This window comes from Abrus precatorius, unplaced genomic scaffold, assembly GCF_003935025.1.
Source record: "Abrus precatorius isolate BTA unplaced genomic scaffold, Abrus_2018 Scaffold10, whole genome shotgun sequence".
Taxonomy (NCBI): domain Eukaryota; kingdom Viridiplantae; phylum Streptophyta; class Magnoliopsida; order Fabales; family Fabaceae; genus Abrus; species Abrus precatorius.
The window spans coordinates 308,805-324,578 of record NW_020874292.1 but is presented as its reverse complement, the minus strand read 5'-3'; the positions used below and the strand labels follow the sequence as shown (position 1 = coordinate 324,578).

General features: G+C 34.4%; 3 protein-coding genes across 11 annotated transcripts; all 3 read right to left on the bottom strand.

Moving 5' to 3' along the window:
* Positions 1 to 381: 381 nt before the first annotated feature.
* On the bottom strand, positions 382 to 4,596 carry LOC113869938 (protein FAR-RED ELONGATED HYPOCOTYL 3-like). 5 transcript variants are annotated; one of them, XR_003505506.1, is made up of 7 exons: positions 2,604 to 4,552; positions 2,440 to 2,500; positions 2,268 to 2,343; positions 2,069 to 2,137; positions 1,897 to 1,959; positions 1,729 to 1,797; positions 382 to 870 (listed from the first exon to the last, which is right to left on the bottom strand). XR_003505506.1 is itself a non-coding variant. In XM_027506490.1 (7 exons), the coding sequence occupies exons 1-7, from the start codon at positions 4,461 to 4,463 to the stop codon at positions 787 to 789; spliced, it is 2,298 nt and encodes a 765-aa protein (XP_027362291.1). In that variant the 5' UTR covers positions 4,464 to 4,596; the 3' UTR covers positions 469 to 786. The 5 variants fall into 5 exon arrangements, 2 of the variants coding, with proteins under 2 accessions (XP_027362291.1, XP_027362311.1); XR_003505508.1 differs by having other exon boundaries at positions 468 to 870; positions 2,444 to 2,500; positions 2,604 to 4,563; XM_027506490.1 differs by having other exon boundaries at positions 469 to 870; positions 2,424 to 2,500; positions 2,604 to 4,596.
* Positions 4,597 to 5,368: 772 nt separating this feature from the next.
* Positions 5,369 to 7,908, bottom strand: LOC113853271 (cation/H(+) antiporter 1-like). The gene is made up of 3 exons (XM_027483822.1): positions 7,756 to 7,908; positions 6,681 to 7,677; positions 5,369 to 6,558 (listed from the first exon to the last, which is right to left on the bottom strand). Exons 1-3 carry the CDS (start codon positions 7,906 to 7,908, stop codon positions 5,369 to 5,371), a joined length of 2,340 nt encoding a protein of 779 aa, XP_027339623.1.
* Positions 7,909 to 10,062: 2,154 nt separating this feature from the next.
* Positions 10,063 to 15,617, bottom strand: LOC113849507 (pseudouridine-5'-phosphate glycosidase). 5 transcript variants are annotated; one of them, XM_027479460.1, is made up of 13 exons: positions 15,503 to 15,598; positions 15,238 to 15,355; positions 15,026 to 15,136; positions 14,488 to 14,570; positions 13,544 to 13,603; positions 13,391 to 13,451; positions 12,484 to 12,590; positions 12,321 to 12,398; positions 11,392 to 11,520; positions 10,925 to 10,970; positions 10,714 to 10,834; positions 10,494 to 10,579; positions 10,263 to 10,402 (listed from the first exon to the last, which is right to left on the bottom strand). In XM_027479460.1, exons 1-13 carry the CDS (start codon positions 15,572 to 15,574, stop codon positions 10,317 to 10,319), a joined length of 1,158 nt encoding a protein of 385 aa, XP_027335261.1. In that variant the 5' UTR covers positions 15,575 to 15,598; the 3' UTR covers positions 10,263 to 10,316. The 5 variants fall into 5 exon arrangements, with proteins under 5 accessions (XP_027335285.1, XP_027335269.1, XP_027335276.1 ...); XM_027479468.1 differs by lacking the exon at positions 11,392 to 11,520 and having other exon boundaries at positions 10,078 to 10,402; positions 15,503 to 15,611; XM_027479489.1 differs by lacking the exon at positions 11,392 to 11,520 and adding an exon at positions 11,752 to 11,814 and having other exon boundaries at positions 10,202 to 10,579; positions 15,026 to 15,355; positions 15,503 to 15,616.
* Positions 15,618 to 15,774: the final 157 nt, after the last annotated feature.

The window sequence follows — 15,774 nt, the reverse complement described above, 5'->3', positions numbered from 1 at the left end:
GTAAAGGAGAAACCCTTGAGAAAAATTCTATTTTTCATTTTTTGATCTGTTCTTCAATAAAGTTCTGTTTCTTTTAATTCTTCATCTCTATTTTTCATTCTATTTTCTCTGGATTCCTAACATAAAATAAGTGTGATTATGTAAAAATTTAGCATGAAACCAAACATACCTACCAGAAGCATGTCCAATTCCTATCTCCCATTATCTCTGAAACAAGTTTGATTAAGATGGAATGCACAAGGTGAGACACATACAGACAAATTAAGCTTGCTACACGGGTGGGTAGCAAATGAAAGAAAAATGGTATAGAATTTAGCCACATACGGTGCAGCAGATGTAAATCAACAATCCCTTGGACGTTAGGGTGCTCCAATATGGTATATGCAGGTAAAATAACAAACTGCAAACTTCTTTTATCTTTCAAATGTATCTTGTATTACTGTTATACAAGCCAAAGAGGTTTTCCTACAGCAAGCTATTAATCTGTTATCATTTTAGTAAATGTAAAAAATGTTATTACAGGAAATCAGCTGCTTTAACGCATATAGAAGGGATACTGCTTGCTTGATGATATGGTATTGCATGATGATGCACTTTGACAAGTTCAGAAACAAAAATTCTACCTACGCCAAAATAGCAGGAGTCAATCTAGGATCATCAAAGAATGCCTGGTCCTACTTGATTTCATTCAATATCATATATTTCTTTCGATTAAAAAGAATTCTAATAAAAACATAAAATTAGCTAAAACACATTCGAGCTGATAAACAATTAGTTATAGCCTAACTACTGAGAACGGTGCATTGAATTTAGCTGTTTCACATTTGCCTCCATCCCTTGTAGTAGTGTGGATCCTCCAGTAGGCTGATCCTACAAAACAAAGTGAGTTTTAAGGAATTAAACGGATGGAGAAAAAAATATAAAATATATGAAAATCCTGGGTGTGACTCTACTATACTACCACATTTGGTGAACCATCTTAAACATCTAAATCATTTGGGATTACTTCTTGCCTGAAATGTAACAGTGCCTACAAGTATTGGGAAAAATTATCATCATAGTAAATGTCATACAATCATCACACCAAAATGCAGGAAGCATTATAATTCAACATCCATCAATTTTGGGTCAAATCAAGGTGTCTTTGAGATAAATCATTCAAGAACCAGTGTCTTTTCCCCTTCTATGAAGAGACAAATAAAATCAAGAACGTTTACCCCATCAATTTCAGGATAAAATCAACATGTCATTGAGATAAAATCAAGGTGTCTTTTTCAGATAAATCATCCACGAACCAGTAAAATATTCTTGTCTTTTCCCCTTCTATGAAGAGACAAATAAAACCAAGAATATTTACCAGGTAAATCCATCAATTTTAGGATCAAATCAAGGTGTCATTGAGATAAATCAGCCAAGAAAGAGTAAAATACTCTTGTCTTTTCCTCCTATGAAGAGACAAGTAAATAAAACCAATAATCATTTACCAGGCAAAGGTGCTGAAAATTAAACATTAAATGTTTGAATTATATGTTTTTCTCTCTCTCATTTAATTTTTATTTTTGATGGAGTACAATGGTTTAAGTTTATCCCTGTAACTGGCTGTATCTAGTCTGATAAAGCTTGGTTATTGTCAGCATATCTTATCATTTACAAATTTCTTATTCCTCAATAATCATTAATGTCAAATAACAATGTATTAGAATTGCAATCATATACTGGTATCCATACCATCCCATGCATTCTTTGTGGGGCCATGTAATGGGCACCATGGATGGGTGCAATTGAGTACGACTGTCCCTGCATCAAGATTCATCCCAAAATCATATGTTAATACAAATCTAAAATCCCTAAACTATAGAAAAATGGAAAAAACCAAAGACTACCAAAAATCATTACCAGCCTTTGGATGCCATGCTGGTTGCTGTAATAATCATTACGAATAGCAGCTATCGAGTTCAACTGGCACTCCAACAGAATGAATGAGAGCTAATTAATATTCGAAGAATAAGTAGATTACAACTAGATATCTACAATCAGATTGAAATTGAAAACTCTAAAGACCTATTACCATTCCTGAACTAATTTGTTGAGTAGCAAAATAGTCATCCAGGTTCTGAGGCCTTGAGTTCAGCTGATCCTGTAACAGAGTTTGCAAAAGAGAGCCAAAATTTCAAGATTCATACGTGGCTCAGACAAAAAAGACTCAAAATTCAGACACTATTTTTTGGTCAAATAATGTGTGCAGTAGCAATGAAAAAATGCCATACCATCTTTTGAATGCTCTGCTGTGATTCACATGAACAATCAGGGTCAGCTGCCCGTGTATTGGGGTTTTCCGTTTTCCTATAACAAATACAAACCATAAGATATTCTTCTAAACTGAAGTATCACAATCAGAACATCCAGATGAATCTAACATTTACTTCAAACAAGAAGCACCAACCACTTGCTGCCAGCTGGAATTGACTCCCATAGCAATGATCTCTGGTTCGGGGCTTACCTATTAAGCATTACTACAATAAGGCAGGAACACAAAAGGTTTTCTGAAGTTATGGAAACAAAGTATGTAATATGAGCTTAATGGCTGAATTGGCAAAACTTACCTGTCTTTTCTTAAGAGTACTGTTCTTTTTGTTAGTATGATCAACACTATTCCTCAGATTTGTCTGTTGAGAACCAAAAATTGGTGGATTCAGTTCTATGACATTCTGAATTGACTCCTTCAGGCTCTCACACTTTCTAAGAGCTTCTTCCAACGCATTTACAGCAGCAATGTAACTCTCTTGTGACAAAGACCCTTCATCACCCAGCTCAAAGGCTCGTTGACACAAATTATCATAGCGCGTAGCCCTTGAGTTTGAGACAACCACATCTGACATATCTCTTGATGTTTCTCTACCCTTGGCATCTTTTGTCCAGCGTTTCAATATATACCGAGACGGGATGCTATGCACACCAGAAATCTGTAGCACAATCATTACATGCCTACAAAGAAAGCCATTGAATTCAAACAAATAACAGGAACACGAAGCTTCCAAGGTCAATTCATTCCACATGACAACAAAATCTTGATTGTCTTCAAAATCCTGAACTCTAAACATTATTCGCGGTCCATCCTCACTTTCCTTTCTTGGATGACAAGCAACAACTCCCAAAACCTCGCTCTGGAATTTCTTAAATATTTCATGCGTGTATAACTCCACCATCTGTTTCCCAAAAGGCGATGGCGATTTCAACACCGGCTGTTTATGCAGCGTTTCAAACTCTGCTTTTGCTTCCTCTTCACACTTATCACGCAACACCACTTTGTACTGCTCCAAAAACTCCTTCAATGTTGTTTTCCTCTGCATATATCTGTCCAACAGACAGTTCATAGAGTCCGATCTCTGCACAGTAGACATCCCTGCCAAAACTCTGCCTTTCATATATACCGGTACCCACCGTTGGCGGTCCTCATAAACTGAACGCAACCAACCGTTATCACCTAAATCAAATCTCTCAACCATTTCCCCCCACCTCTTCTCAAATTGCTCCTTTGTCCTGGACTTGATAACACACTTGTTAAACGTGGCAGCAAAATCCTCATGCTGATGCATGACGCAACCGAGCTTCTCCGGAACCTTACTGAACACATGCCACAGACAAAAACAATGACAAGAATCCGGAATGGCCATGGCAACAGCCTCCTTGAGCGCTTGATCCTGGTCAGTAAGAATCACCTTGGGAGCAATTCCACCCATTGCCCTCAGCCAGGCGCGCATGAGCCACGCAAACGTGGATTCGGACTGATCAGACAGGAATGCCAATCCCAGCAACATGAACTGAAAGTGATGGTTCACACCCAGAAAGGGAACGAAGGGAAGCTTGTAGTCATTCTTGAGGTGCGTGGTGTCGAACAGAACCACGTCGCTGAAATGCCTGTAATCAAGCCTGGCCTTAGCATCGACCCAGAAAACGGTCTTGAAACGCTGGTCGTGGTGGAAATCGACAGCGTAGAAGAAGTTAGGGTTTTCCACTTGCATAGAGATAAAATGGTGAAGCAAGGAGTGAAGGTCTTGATGGGCAAAAGGGAAATGCTTATGCAGTTTGGTTTGATTAGATTTGGAAGAGATTGATGTGTTTGGAGTTGCATTGTTGGTGTAATGGTAAGGGAAGGTGTCGTGATTATGGTGCTCAACAAAAGAAGAGATGATCCATGTACCGTGGTGCGTTCTCTTGACATGCATGCAGGCCTTGCAATCCGTTTTGGTTGGGCCACGTTTTCTTTTGAGAGTGTTGGAGACGCCGCATCTCGTGCAAGCGAATTTGGCGTCGATGAAGTTCCCTGAGATTCGAGATCGACGACTCGCTTTTATGATGGCCGAGAAACCCACCGATTTGGCGTATTCTTTGTAGTATGAGAATGCTTCCTCCTTTGAATTAAACCAATCCTTCTCTTTCTCCTTCTCCTTCTCCTTCTCCATAGTCTCCAATTGGGAGTTTTGCTTTCCACTTCCCCTCTACTCACTCTCCTTCCCTTCCTCTCATCCCCTCTTTTTCATGGAGTGCATTCACAGGAACAACAAAAACGATACCCTTTTTCTTCCATGTGAGGATAGACAAAATGACAAAAAAGATGATAATAAAATATCTAATTGGTAAAAGTAGTTCAAATGATCAGATTGTTTCAGTTCAAGGTTTTTTAACCCAAACTCGACCATTGTTCATGATTTCTCAAATATAATTACTATCTTTGATTTATAATTTAATAAAAGAAGAAAAAAGAGAAAAAAAAAATTCAGTTTGGTTAAAAAGGAAAGGAGAATTCCTTGTTTCATTTGTAAAGAACTTTCTTATTGGATTTGTAAGAGAAACAAAAATGGATATAAAAGTAATGTAATCATGTCTCAAATGAATATTAATGACAGGAGGCAGGAAAATAAAATCTTAAACTATTTAATCAATGCAATTAAAATATTAGAATTTGTTTTCTTTTTTTCAATTTTCTAAGATTAGTGAAAATATAATTTTTAACTTATTTTAATAAAAATTGTTAAATAAATACTTAATTAAGCTACAAATCACAAATTTTTGAGGAGTCATTATTTTTTATCCTTAGAAAAATAAAGAAAATTACTCTTATAGATGCAATACTAGACAAAGAAACAACTCCTAATTTATCAATGATTTCTGTGTCACCAACGACCAACCAGAAACTTGAAGCTTCAGAAAAGGAAAAAGGCAGGAAAGAAAAAACTAATTAAAATGCAGAAAGTTCTAAAAAATGTTTAGCATTTTTTTTCTTTTGAAAAGTAAAAATTGTTCCTTTTGTACATCGTATGTTCATAAAGCTAAGTACATGATCTCTAACATTATTTCACTTTAATAATTAATCATGCAATAGGCCTTTCTTGGCATCTCTGTGTTGTTGAACAATCAAAACTGACCCATGAATATCAAAGTCAGAAGAAGCCAAGACATCACCAACTGTTCCAAGTTCTGGACACTCTTCCCAGTCACTCATACCAATTGTTAATGAACTTTGTCCCCTACCACCCTTTCCTACTATAAATAAAGAGTACATGTCCCCTATCTCTTTCAAAGACTCCACTGTTTGTGCTCCATCCCTCACAAACTTTTCAACATACCCAATTTGACCAGAAGTCACATACCTGTTGTAGAAATCAACCATGAAGGTGTTGTCAATTTCATTCACAGTCTCTTCACCAGACAAAGACATCAAAATTTCCTTGTCCTCAGATTCTCCACTTTCAATCTGTTCATTCGATGATGAAGAAGTCAACAGAAACCTTATTATTGTCAAGTTAATTCTAGGACTTCCTGAAATGCGTAGGCTCCAAGCAATAGCCTCACGATCATCAGGGCCACCAAAGAAAAGTGTTGCAACATTGTGTATGTTGTCAGATGAAACTAGTTGTGAGAAGCCAGGGACCCTAGCAAGTCCTCTTTCTACAATGACACCAACAGAACAAGGGGCATGTCTAAGCACCTTCTGATTAGTGATCCTTATGCCTTCTTTCCCACTTTCCAATTTTCCATCAATTCGTTGATGCTTATGGAAGGGAATTAGAATGACAGAAACTTGAAGATCTTCTGCTTCATTGCAAACATCTTCATACAAACTTGGGAAAGTGGACACAGCTCTTCTTTGGTGGACAAGAATCTTTGTGTCTGTTGTGAAGGCATCCAAAGCATTGTTGATTTCCACCACATCATTCCCACCATAGTCTTCATCGTCACTTAGGTCTTCATTTTCTTTTTCATGGTATAATAGGTTAGACTTTATCTTCTTCACAAGCTCTATTAGGTGTATCAAATAAGTGGTAGATGCTGATGTTTTAGACCCATGTATTGCCAATACCGTGGCTAGTATGGCAGATACTTGACGAGGATCATATACACAAGCCAAAATTCGAAGCTCATCCTCCATTTGTTGTGGTTCAATTGCAGTGTGGTTGTTTGCAAACATTTTCTCTTCCCCTCTTGCTAGAAAAGCCACAATTATCCCTGATATTATTGTGTTGAGTACTACCGATACTAACAACACATTGTAAGCTTCTGAATCAAACGTCTATACAGAAAATCAACACAAGAGAAGAGCCATGGTATTATTAGTACATATATATAAGTAATATATTTGAGATATATAGTCTGATTAATTCAACCAAGACAAAATATACTAACAATTATTTGCTTTGAGGCTGCACCAAAAAATAGGAGATCAGCATAGCCTCTAGTGTTTAATATGAAGCCAAGAAAAATTCCTTCACTTGTGGGAATTTGAAGGTAACGACAAACTATAAGAGTGCCACCAAGCTTGCTTCCAATGCTCAACAAAATCAATATGGCTGTGTTTCCCGCTCGCCCCCAATCCTTGAAGATATTTATTAAGTCACATTGTAAACCCAAATACCCAAAGTATACTGGAAGTACAAAGTTGTAAATAGAATAACCAAGTTTATGCAGTAATGTTCTAGCTGTTTTTCCTTCCTTAGGGAAAAATAGGCCAATGATAAAACAACTAATAATACTGTTGTAACCCCAAATTTCTATTATCATTGAGCTACTTAGGAGCAAAAATAGGATGAGTAACAACTCAGGAGCTTTGAGGTACTTCTGATTTTGATTTCTTGCATTTAACCAAACAGCCAAGTACCTGTTTATAAAAACTACCAAGGTAGTAATTGTAATGCAGCCAAGACCAGCAGGAATGTGATTTTTCCTTTTCCAGTTAACCATCACATTAAAGAACAACAAACACCCCATTTCTGTGATCAATGCAGAAGACACTGCTATTCGCCCAACATTTGATGCTGCAAATCTCAACTCTGCTGTCAAACGAATAACCATAGGGGAGCTTGTGTATGATACCACTAGCATAATGATCATACAAAAATAATACAAGGGAGCATTGTCAAGGGTTTTCATTGGTTTATATAAATAAAAGGAGATAGATAGACCAAAAACGCCACCCATTATTGCACCACCACAAGCTACTAAGCTAACCATACGTAGATTGCGTATGATGTAGTGAAAATTCATTTCTAAACCAAATAAAAACATGAAATGTATGCGACAGAAAAAGCTCACAACTTCATAATAATTAATTGAACTGGCAGGAAAGAATGTTTCTTTTATGTGCTTAATATGTGACATTGGACCTAGCACCAACCCAGCCTGTTAAACAATGCAACAATAGTTAATAACGAAACTTCAATTCATTGCATGATTGACAAAATTAAGGTGAGTGATTACCAGAATTTGTGCAATGGGTCCAGGTTGACCCACAGTCCTAAGCACAACGTTGAAGAAGTGTGACACAACAAGAATGCATGACACTTGCATGCCCATTGAGCTTAGAGGGTTAACCAAATCATTGTTACAAAACATTGTGTGAGTGGCATCCATTGTGCTTCCTGTGTTTCTCAAAACTCAAAACAAAAAAGTTACGAGGAATCAAATGTTAGAGAAGCAATTGATATGACTTTCCAAGTTCTAACAATTCTTTTGCATATGGGAGATGATGGAGCCTATGTTTCAGATCCTAAATTATTGGTGGAAGACACGTAGCAAAGCATAAGGCCCCTTTTACCTTTTCTTCCTTTACTTTAGCTAATGGTAACAATTAATTATTATTTTTTACACAAGTCAAAACAGATTTTATACATCACTATTAATATGTTATAATAATAAGAACTAACTAAAGAACCGCAACAATAACTTGCAAACGACGCATACATAGAACCCAAATAAAATTAAAAAAATTGTATAATTTGAGCTTAATCATTGAAACATTGGTCAACTTAAAACCATCTAAACAAATCGTCTATATCCCTTGATCCAATCAAACTAATATTACGGATTCATTTTTGGGTCATACTATCAGACTTTTTATCTTGAAATATAAAATGTATGGCAAGATGTTGAAGAAAATTAAAATCATACGCATTCGTTTAAAGGGCATTTGAGTTTGAAAAGCCAAAGTCTCATAATTATTATGAGCTAGCATTATTTAACATGTGAATTAGCATCATGTTGAAAATATCAACACTATACAAACTTGGTCATGAAGAGGACAAGAATGTCGAGGGAGATTTGAAATTGAAGCAATTACCCCGGTTTTAAAAACTCAGAAAATGAATATTCTTAGAGAGCGTTCGAAGAACTTCGAATCCTTTTGCGTAAAAGGAGAAAGTTTTTCTTCTTTTTTTTTCCCCCTTGATTACAAAATTGCAACTTTTGTAAATAGTACAATTTGTGACCTACTTTTTCATGTTAAACTTTGACCTTATAATCGATACTACAATTCGTGACCTCGTTATTCTGGTGTTTAATTTTTCTAGAAATTATCTATTCAGTTTAGATATTAAGCATAGATATATCATTTACAATGTGGTTTCTAATGAAAATCATTGCGGTCAATGTTGCATGGGTATGGACTTGCGTATTAGATACAACATGCAAATACATTAAAAAAAAAGATACAGGTACAGAATAATATATTAAGTAAAATATAATTTTACAAATTGCTTATATTTTTTTAAGTTACTAATTAATATAAACTATATAAAATATTTATATTACCATAAGCATCATTTGTCATCATCATTGTATTACTGTCGATTTTTTTATCACTTGAAAATATAATAAAAAATATATAATTATAACAAATTAAAATTAAAATATTATATTCAAGTTATTATATCAATTTTTTATTAACCAAAATTTGTATATTGAAAAATTTTAAAGTAATACAATAAAGCTTTGATGATAAGGCAGTTGTATGTTACGTGTATCAAGTACAATACAGTCCTTGCCAAACTTGAAGTATTCGTGCATCATAGACTAAGACTACCTTTTCAGAGTGTGATTTCTTCGGTGCAGCAATCAAGTGCAATGAATATTATGTCCCTTAGAACCTGTGATTTCAAAAGAAACTTAAAGAATTTTACAATGTTTTAGTTCAACACTTTATAAGGAAAAATGGACCTTTGATTTTGTGTATCCAAAAAATCATTAGTTGAATAAGATTACAAAAGCAGAATGCTATTAATTGCTTATTACAGGTCTATCAACAACGATGAAATGAGAAATTCTATCGATACACTTTAAATACTCTTTAACGCACTTCCTGCGATTGATCGGTTAATGTTTTTATCCTCCTATGCTCTTGGTGTAGGATAGAAGCTTCTTAGTAGAATTTTTGTTTTAACACTTAGATGTAAAAGATAACTTCAGTTGTATTCCAAATTCTATTTCTACTTCTAATTGAGACATTTTAAGATTCATATTTATTTTCATAATTCTTGTAGACCATGTAATACCTTAATTTTATATTCAAATTTATGTTTAAAAAAGAATTTATGGTAAAAAGATAAAATAAATTTAGTCAATTTAATAAATTATAAATTTATTTTAGAAAACATTACTTGAATTGATATTTGCTGCAATTATTTAAAAATCCAGTATACAGAAACAACAAGTTATAATTATTGTTGTCAAAATACAATACATATTCTAAAAATTTAAATGTCACATTACAAAGTATGAAAGGCTATTAGTCAAAAGTTATGGACTACAACAAAATTTAGAAATAAATAATTTGGAATGTAAAGTAGCATAAATTTCTTCAATATTACATATTTTTTTTGTTAAAGCAGATTAACTTGCAAAAAGAAGACACAGAAACACAAACATTTGACACCGGCGAATCCCTTTGAGGATCAACTCAAGTAAAATTTACAGTTAGAAAGACAAGAATCAGTTTCGTTCATACATGTGCTGAACTGGTCAACGCATATAACGAAAGTATAAGCTCACCTTTGACAATTTTCTCTTAGCTGAGCAAGGGCTACGGCTACTTTAGCTCCAATAAGAGCATTATTCTTCACAAGAGCAATGTCTAAATTGTGGTTAAGATTTGCTTTAACACTAGGTCAAATATTTATTTTTGAGATGATGTTCAAAATCATATTAACAATAGAAGTGGATACTAGAAGCAAGTGAAGCACCTCCAGTCAGCTCATTTACTCTAGCAAGTAAAAAAGGAGTCTCAGCATTCCCTGTAATATTGCTTTCCCTACAAGTGACATATATTAAATTTAATTTTAACAAAATCCATATTCAACATATGACGAAGATATTAGTAAACTAGTGAATGTACCACTTACATATGATGCCATGATGGATAGAGAAAGAGAACAAAACGTTTACCTAGCTTCTTTAAGGGCCTTTTGAATGGCAGATTCAATTATGTGTCCGGAAGTTGACTGTTCTCGAGGAATAGGAACTGCTATCAAAATTCCAGTTCCAAGCTTGAGTTTGTTGTTAGCCTCTGCAAGTGGAGTAAAAAAAGAGATCATATAAACACTGTTAAAACATATAAACTTACACCAAAAATAAAAAAGAAAAAGGTTTCCTTTGCCTATTAAGCGAGCACATTCTTCAGGGGTATCTACTCGACATGAAACCTGTAAATTATGCCATGACCAAATATTAGGTTGTCAATTAAACTCTTTTCTTGATACATTATACTATTTACATTGCAATCTTGAAAATACATTTAATCTTAAAATGATATCATAATAATGATGGTGAAAATATGGTTGTGAAATTATCAATTGAATCACAAACCAGAAGGCCGAATTCATAACTATGAATTGAAATGTTTTGTAAATGCTAATACTCAATCAATTATTAAAAACATAAAAAACATTTGTTGCATAATGAAACATTACAAACATTTACATTAACATTTTAAAGTCAAATAACTCATTATGTGGTAAAGAAATTGAAATCTGAACTTCAAAATAAATCAAAAGCATCATACAATTAAAATGACAAAAAATAAACAATCAATATCTGCATTTACTAAAACTGTCCGTGAAATACTTTAACAATGGTTCCATGCAACATCAATATCATTTTTTCAATATGATCCATGGTACTGCACCCACACAACACAACAGAGCAGCAAAGAGTAGACAGACAACATATGAAAAAACCAGCAGCCGCCCTGTTCTCTTCGCAACAAACAACCCCACTATTGAATTAAGCACTTATAGCATAAGCCTTCATGTGTAAGTTCTTACTGATATGTTAGGCCCAGCTTATTCAAGCTTTTCTTCATTAAAAAAAAAAAGTTGGGCCAAAATAATTTTTAAGAAGCTCTAAAACAAAAAGAAAATTTTTTTAATAAGAAAAAAACAAAAAATAAAAGCTTCTAGAGAAGCTAATTGAAGGAACTTCTACTTCTCTACTTTGAAAACAGCCTCCTCTCCTCCATCTATATAGTCTCTCCTCCAAACACTTGACCTACAAATCAAATGAGTTTGAAATAGGTGTCATTCATGACTCATCATGGTTTGGACATAGGCTTATAGTGTCTCTATGCATGAAGCTGATGAGCTTGGTTCATGCAAATGATGCCAGCACAAAACAGGTGAGGTGTGACAAGACAAAGGACGCAGATTGTCCATGGATATAGGTGGTTCAGAGATGGTGGCTAATCCCGATGGTCATCTTCAATGGCATCAGCAAGTGGCAAGTTCGGGAATGGGCATGATGGGTCTTGGTTTAAACAGCAATGACCATGGAATTGTGCAGAATCTGCCATAGTGCTGGTTGATAGTAGCTTGAGATAGGAAATGGTTATGGGAGGTTAAGGATAAAGATATTATCAAATTACCTTATATTTACTTCTTAAGAAAATGTTTTTAACTTTATCTTTTAAACTAACTTTTAAGATGAAATGAAAAAGCTGGGTCACATCAAGTATCAACATGTTTAAGAAAGTCTTAGGAGAGCCAAATATAATATACCTTGCAGCCACTTGATTCTGTGAAAAATGCAGGAAACTCGTTGGTCTTGTAAGCAGCAACACAAACTCCCAGTGTTTCCTATTCAAGATAAAAAATAAATAAATAAATAACATCAACAAATCATAACTGCTTTATTAATATCAAAACAAAAGTCAAAGGATACCAAATATTCAAGTGTCTTGGGAATATCTAATATTGATTTTACACCAGCACAAATAACTGTTACTGGTGTTCTTCCAAGCTCAGTGAGATCAGAAGATATGTCCATAGCTGCAGCAAAAAATGAAAATAAAATGCTCAACAAAATGTCATAGACATTTTTGTAGAAACAATAATATGACAACTGAAAAGCAATTTCAGTTCTTAAGTTTGAAGAGGAAACAAGAAATTATATGTTCCACAATGCAATTAAACTGATCCTATAAGATCCCAGAATCAAGATTTGAGTCAAATTACAGGTGTATTTTTCTGTTTGTAAACCTTGGCTCTAAGACTGGTAGTAAAACTAATCTACCAGATTTATACGTTTGTGTACTCTGAAATTTAATAAAGCTCAGTTTAAAACCCAATCAGATCCATTAAAAAGTGCAGTTTTGCTTGCATTACACAAGCATTCCCATGTTAAACCGATGAAATTCCCACCAAATGTGGACTTCTTTTGTAATTTTAAAAGCCAAAGGAGGAAGTTTAACCTTTAATTACCGTAAAAATATCTAAAAAATAAATTAAAGGACCAAATGTGATTATTGCTTTGTAGGTGTGGTTATTTATTTACACGATAAATTACATCAAATTACAACAGGTATTTTTGGTCCAAAAAAAATGTTGAGGTTTCTTCTGTGGAAGGCCAAACTTGGTCTGAGGCCAGAGCTCTCCCTTTCCATTGTTTAAGTTACAAATTACAGGTCTTTCTTGGACCCTCCAATACAACAACAATAAATAAAACATGCACTGGTTGATTCATTCGGTGCCAAAATTTTAGACCAAAACATCTTAATCTTACAAGATTTGTCAGCATCCTTCTTCAAAAGCAAAACATTCTATTACTAAGATATAGGATGTTAACATACTGTGTTCCCCATGTCTGTGCACTCCCCCAATCCCCCCAGTCACAAAGACAGGAATATGAACCTGCAAAAATTCAAAACAGTAAAGACAGTGAAACCAGAATAGCATGATACAAGGACTGGGGATGAAATAGAGATAGTATGTGAGAAAATCACCATAGAAGCCAAAAACATTGAAGCAGAAACAGTAGTTGCACCATTTCCACCACGAGCCACCTAAAAATTACATATGTTAGTACATAAAACCATAGAGAAACACTAAAATACATAAAGGTACAAATGGTAGGGAGAAAAGGTCACTAATGTAGAAAGTTCATTTTTTAAAAGTTATTCTGATGTTTACAGTAGAACATAAAAACTTAAAAGATACATAATGGCAGTAATAAATTTGACAACCTGGCAACGAAAATTTAGCTCATTAAAAGTACATAACTTAGTGATCAAACTTACAATCTCAGACCATTAGTCAACTCAAGATTCAAGAAACTAATCTCATACGCTTGCAAAAATCTAAGATATTAGTTGAATTCAATTTATCAGCCAAAAGTCCACTGCAAAATGGGAAGAACCAGCTAGATGATAATAAAGATTTCCATCACAATCAAGTCAACAGTAAAATTTTCATCATTGAAGGCATATGTGAGAGGGTGTAATTAAAAAAGCTACTTAATGCCAGAATAATCTTTTTATTTATTTTCTTTATTTTTTCAAATATAAGTTATCTGTTGAGCCTTATTGTAGCAATAATTTTAGGTCCTTTATGATAATTATGTATTTTGATTTTGAAAATCTTGTCAACGTTTTTTTATAAATTGTTAACACAAATTTCTAAGAGACCATATGCAAGTACACACTATCCAATTGTGTTTTATGAACAAGTACATCTTTCCTCTTAGGGATAGAAGATGGCTAGTTGGGTCGGTGGGGGGAAACCAATAATTCGAAGGAATTCTTGCACACTATATACAATAGTTGCTTAGAATTCTTGGACTACACAATAATTCTGCTATAAGGGCTTTTCAACTTTTTTTTATATGGTTGCTAAGGACATCCATATATACATACATGAATATGGTGAATACTAATGCCAGAACACTCACAACATGTGCAATGTCCCTTCGAGCTGTTTTCTGTGCTCTGGTTCCCAGAGTAGCTAGCCTTTCAAGTTCTTCCATACTTAGACCTATCCACATATAATGAGCAAACAAGGGTAAATTAGTCCAATTTAACCAAAAAAAAAATACAATAAAACATATTCACTATCATTATAGCGGCAAAGTGAAAATGGGAGGACAAACTCTTCGGCTAATTTTCAACTTTGTGAACAAATGACATGCATAGAGCAAGTGATCTGGTATAAGAATGAGACATTGCTTGCACATAGCCACTTGTGACTTTCCTAACCCCTATTCATTTTATTTTATGAATCAATATTCTTTGCTATTCTGAATATTCTCCTCATTCCAAGACCCCATTTCAAACCAAGCTTGATTCACAAAATATGAAAAGGAAATCCATAAGTAACTAGGTGAAAGTACTTTGTCGTTCTTCACATACCAGATCACTGTGCTTGCAAGTGAATGTAAAATATGAAATAGAAATCCAATGCATAGACTAGAGAAGGATGACAATATAGACCTACACAAGGCGTGCCATCTAAAATTGCAATGGTTGCAGGAACTGCACCATTCTCTCTTACAATACTTTCGACCTCCTTTGCAGTTTCCAAATTTTGAGGATATGGCATCCCTACAACAAGAGTATAGTCCAAATACTAATATGTGGGTGTCGGATATGAAAAGGTGCGCGCGCGCACACACACACACATATATGAATAGAATATAGAAAACCGTGTGAAATGATGGTAGATTCCAGAGCAACAACAGCACGCCCCATGGATAATGCTTCAGAAACCTCTGCAGCTACCTTCACCTTGATTGATCCTCCAATTCCATTGACTTCCGCGGCCTATATGAAAACCCGTTTCAGACTTTGCATAGGAATAATGTTTCACCGGATTGAAACACAAATGAATAAAAGGGTTAAGAAAGGGAACAACATAACTTGGATAAGTTCGTAAAAATGATGAATATGCGAGAAATCCATATTCAATACCTTGTTCATTGTTTCACCCAAATCCAAGTGTCGCCGAAGATTGTTCAGTCGAGAGACTGCTGAAGATTCCATGCTCACCTGCTCACTGTTAAGACTCACCTCCTCCCGTTTAAATAAAATCTAACAGTAAATTAAGTATTATATACAAAGTAATGCTTGGATAAATTTTTTTAAGAATTATAATAAAAAATAAAAAAATTAATAAATTAAAAACAACTCTTGTACTTCTTTGTTTTCAAGAAACTTTTCCTCGTTTAATTTTTTTATAATTT

Bases quoted from the DNA above. Each gene is read 5' to 3' on its own strand.
- LOC113869938 (XM_027506490.1), bottom strand. From the start codon at position 4,463: ATGGAGAAGGAGAAGGAGAAGGAGAAAGAGAAGGATTGGTTTAATTCA. The intron at 2,344-2,423 runs GTAAATGTTAGA...TATTTGTTATAG, and splicing joins GTTGGTGCTTCTTGTTTGAA to GAAAACGGAAAACCCCAATA. The intron at 1,960-2,068 runs GTAATAGGTCTT...TTGGAGTGCCAG, and splicing joins AACAAATTAGTTCAGGAATG to TTGAACTCGATAGCTGCTAT.
- LOC113853271 (XM_027483822.1), bottom strand. From the start codon at position 7,908: ATGGATGCCACTCACACAATGTTTTGTAACAATGATTTGGTTAACCCT. The intron at 7,678-7,755 runs GTAATCACTCAC...ATTGTTTAACAG, and splicing joins GACCCATTGCACAAATTCTG to GCTGGGTTGGTGCTAGGTCC. The intron at 6,559-6,680 runs GTATATTTTGTC...CGTTTGATTCAG, and splicing joins CTCAAAGCAAATAATTGTTA to AAGCTTACAATGTGTTGTTA.
- LOC113849507 (XM_027479460.1), bottom strand. From the start codon at position 15,574: ATGGAATCTTCAGCAGTCTCTCGACTGAACAATCTTCGGCGACACTTG. The intron at 10,971-11,391 runs GTATTTCACGGA...CATAATTTACAG, and splicing joins TGCATGGAACCATTGTTAAA to GTTTCATGTCGAGTAGATAC. The intron at 10,403-10,493 runs GTATCCACTTCT...ACCACAATTTAG, and splicing joins AGGTGCTTCACTTGCTTCTA to ACATTGCTCTTGTGAAGAAT.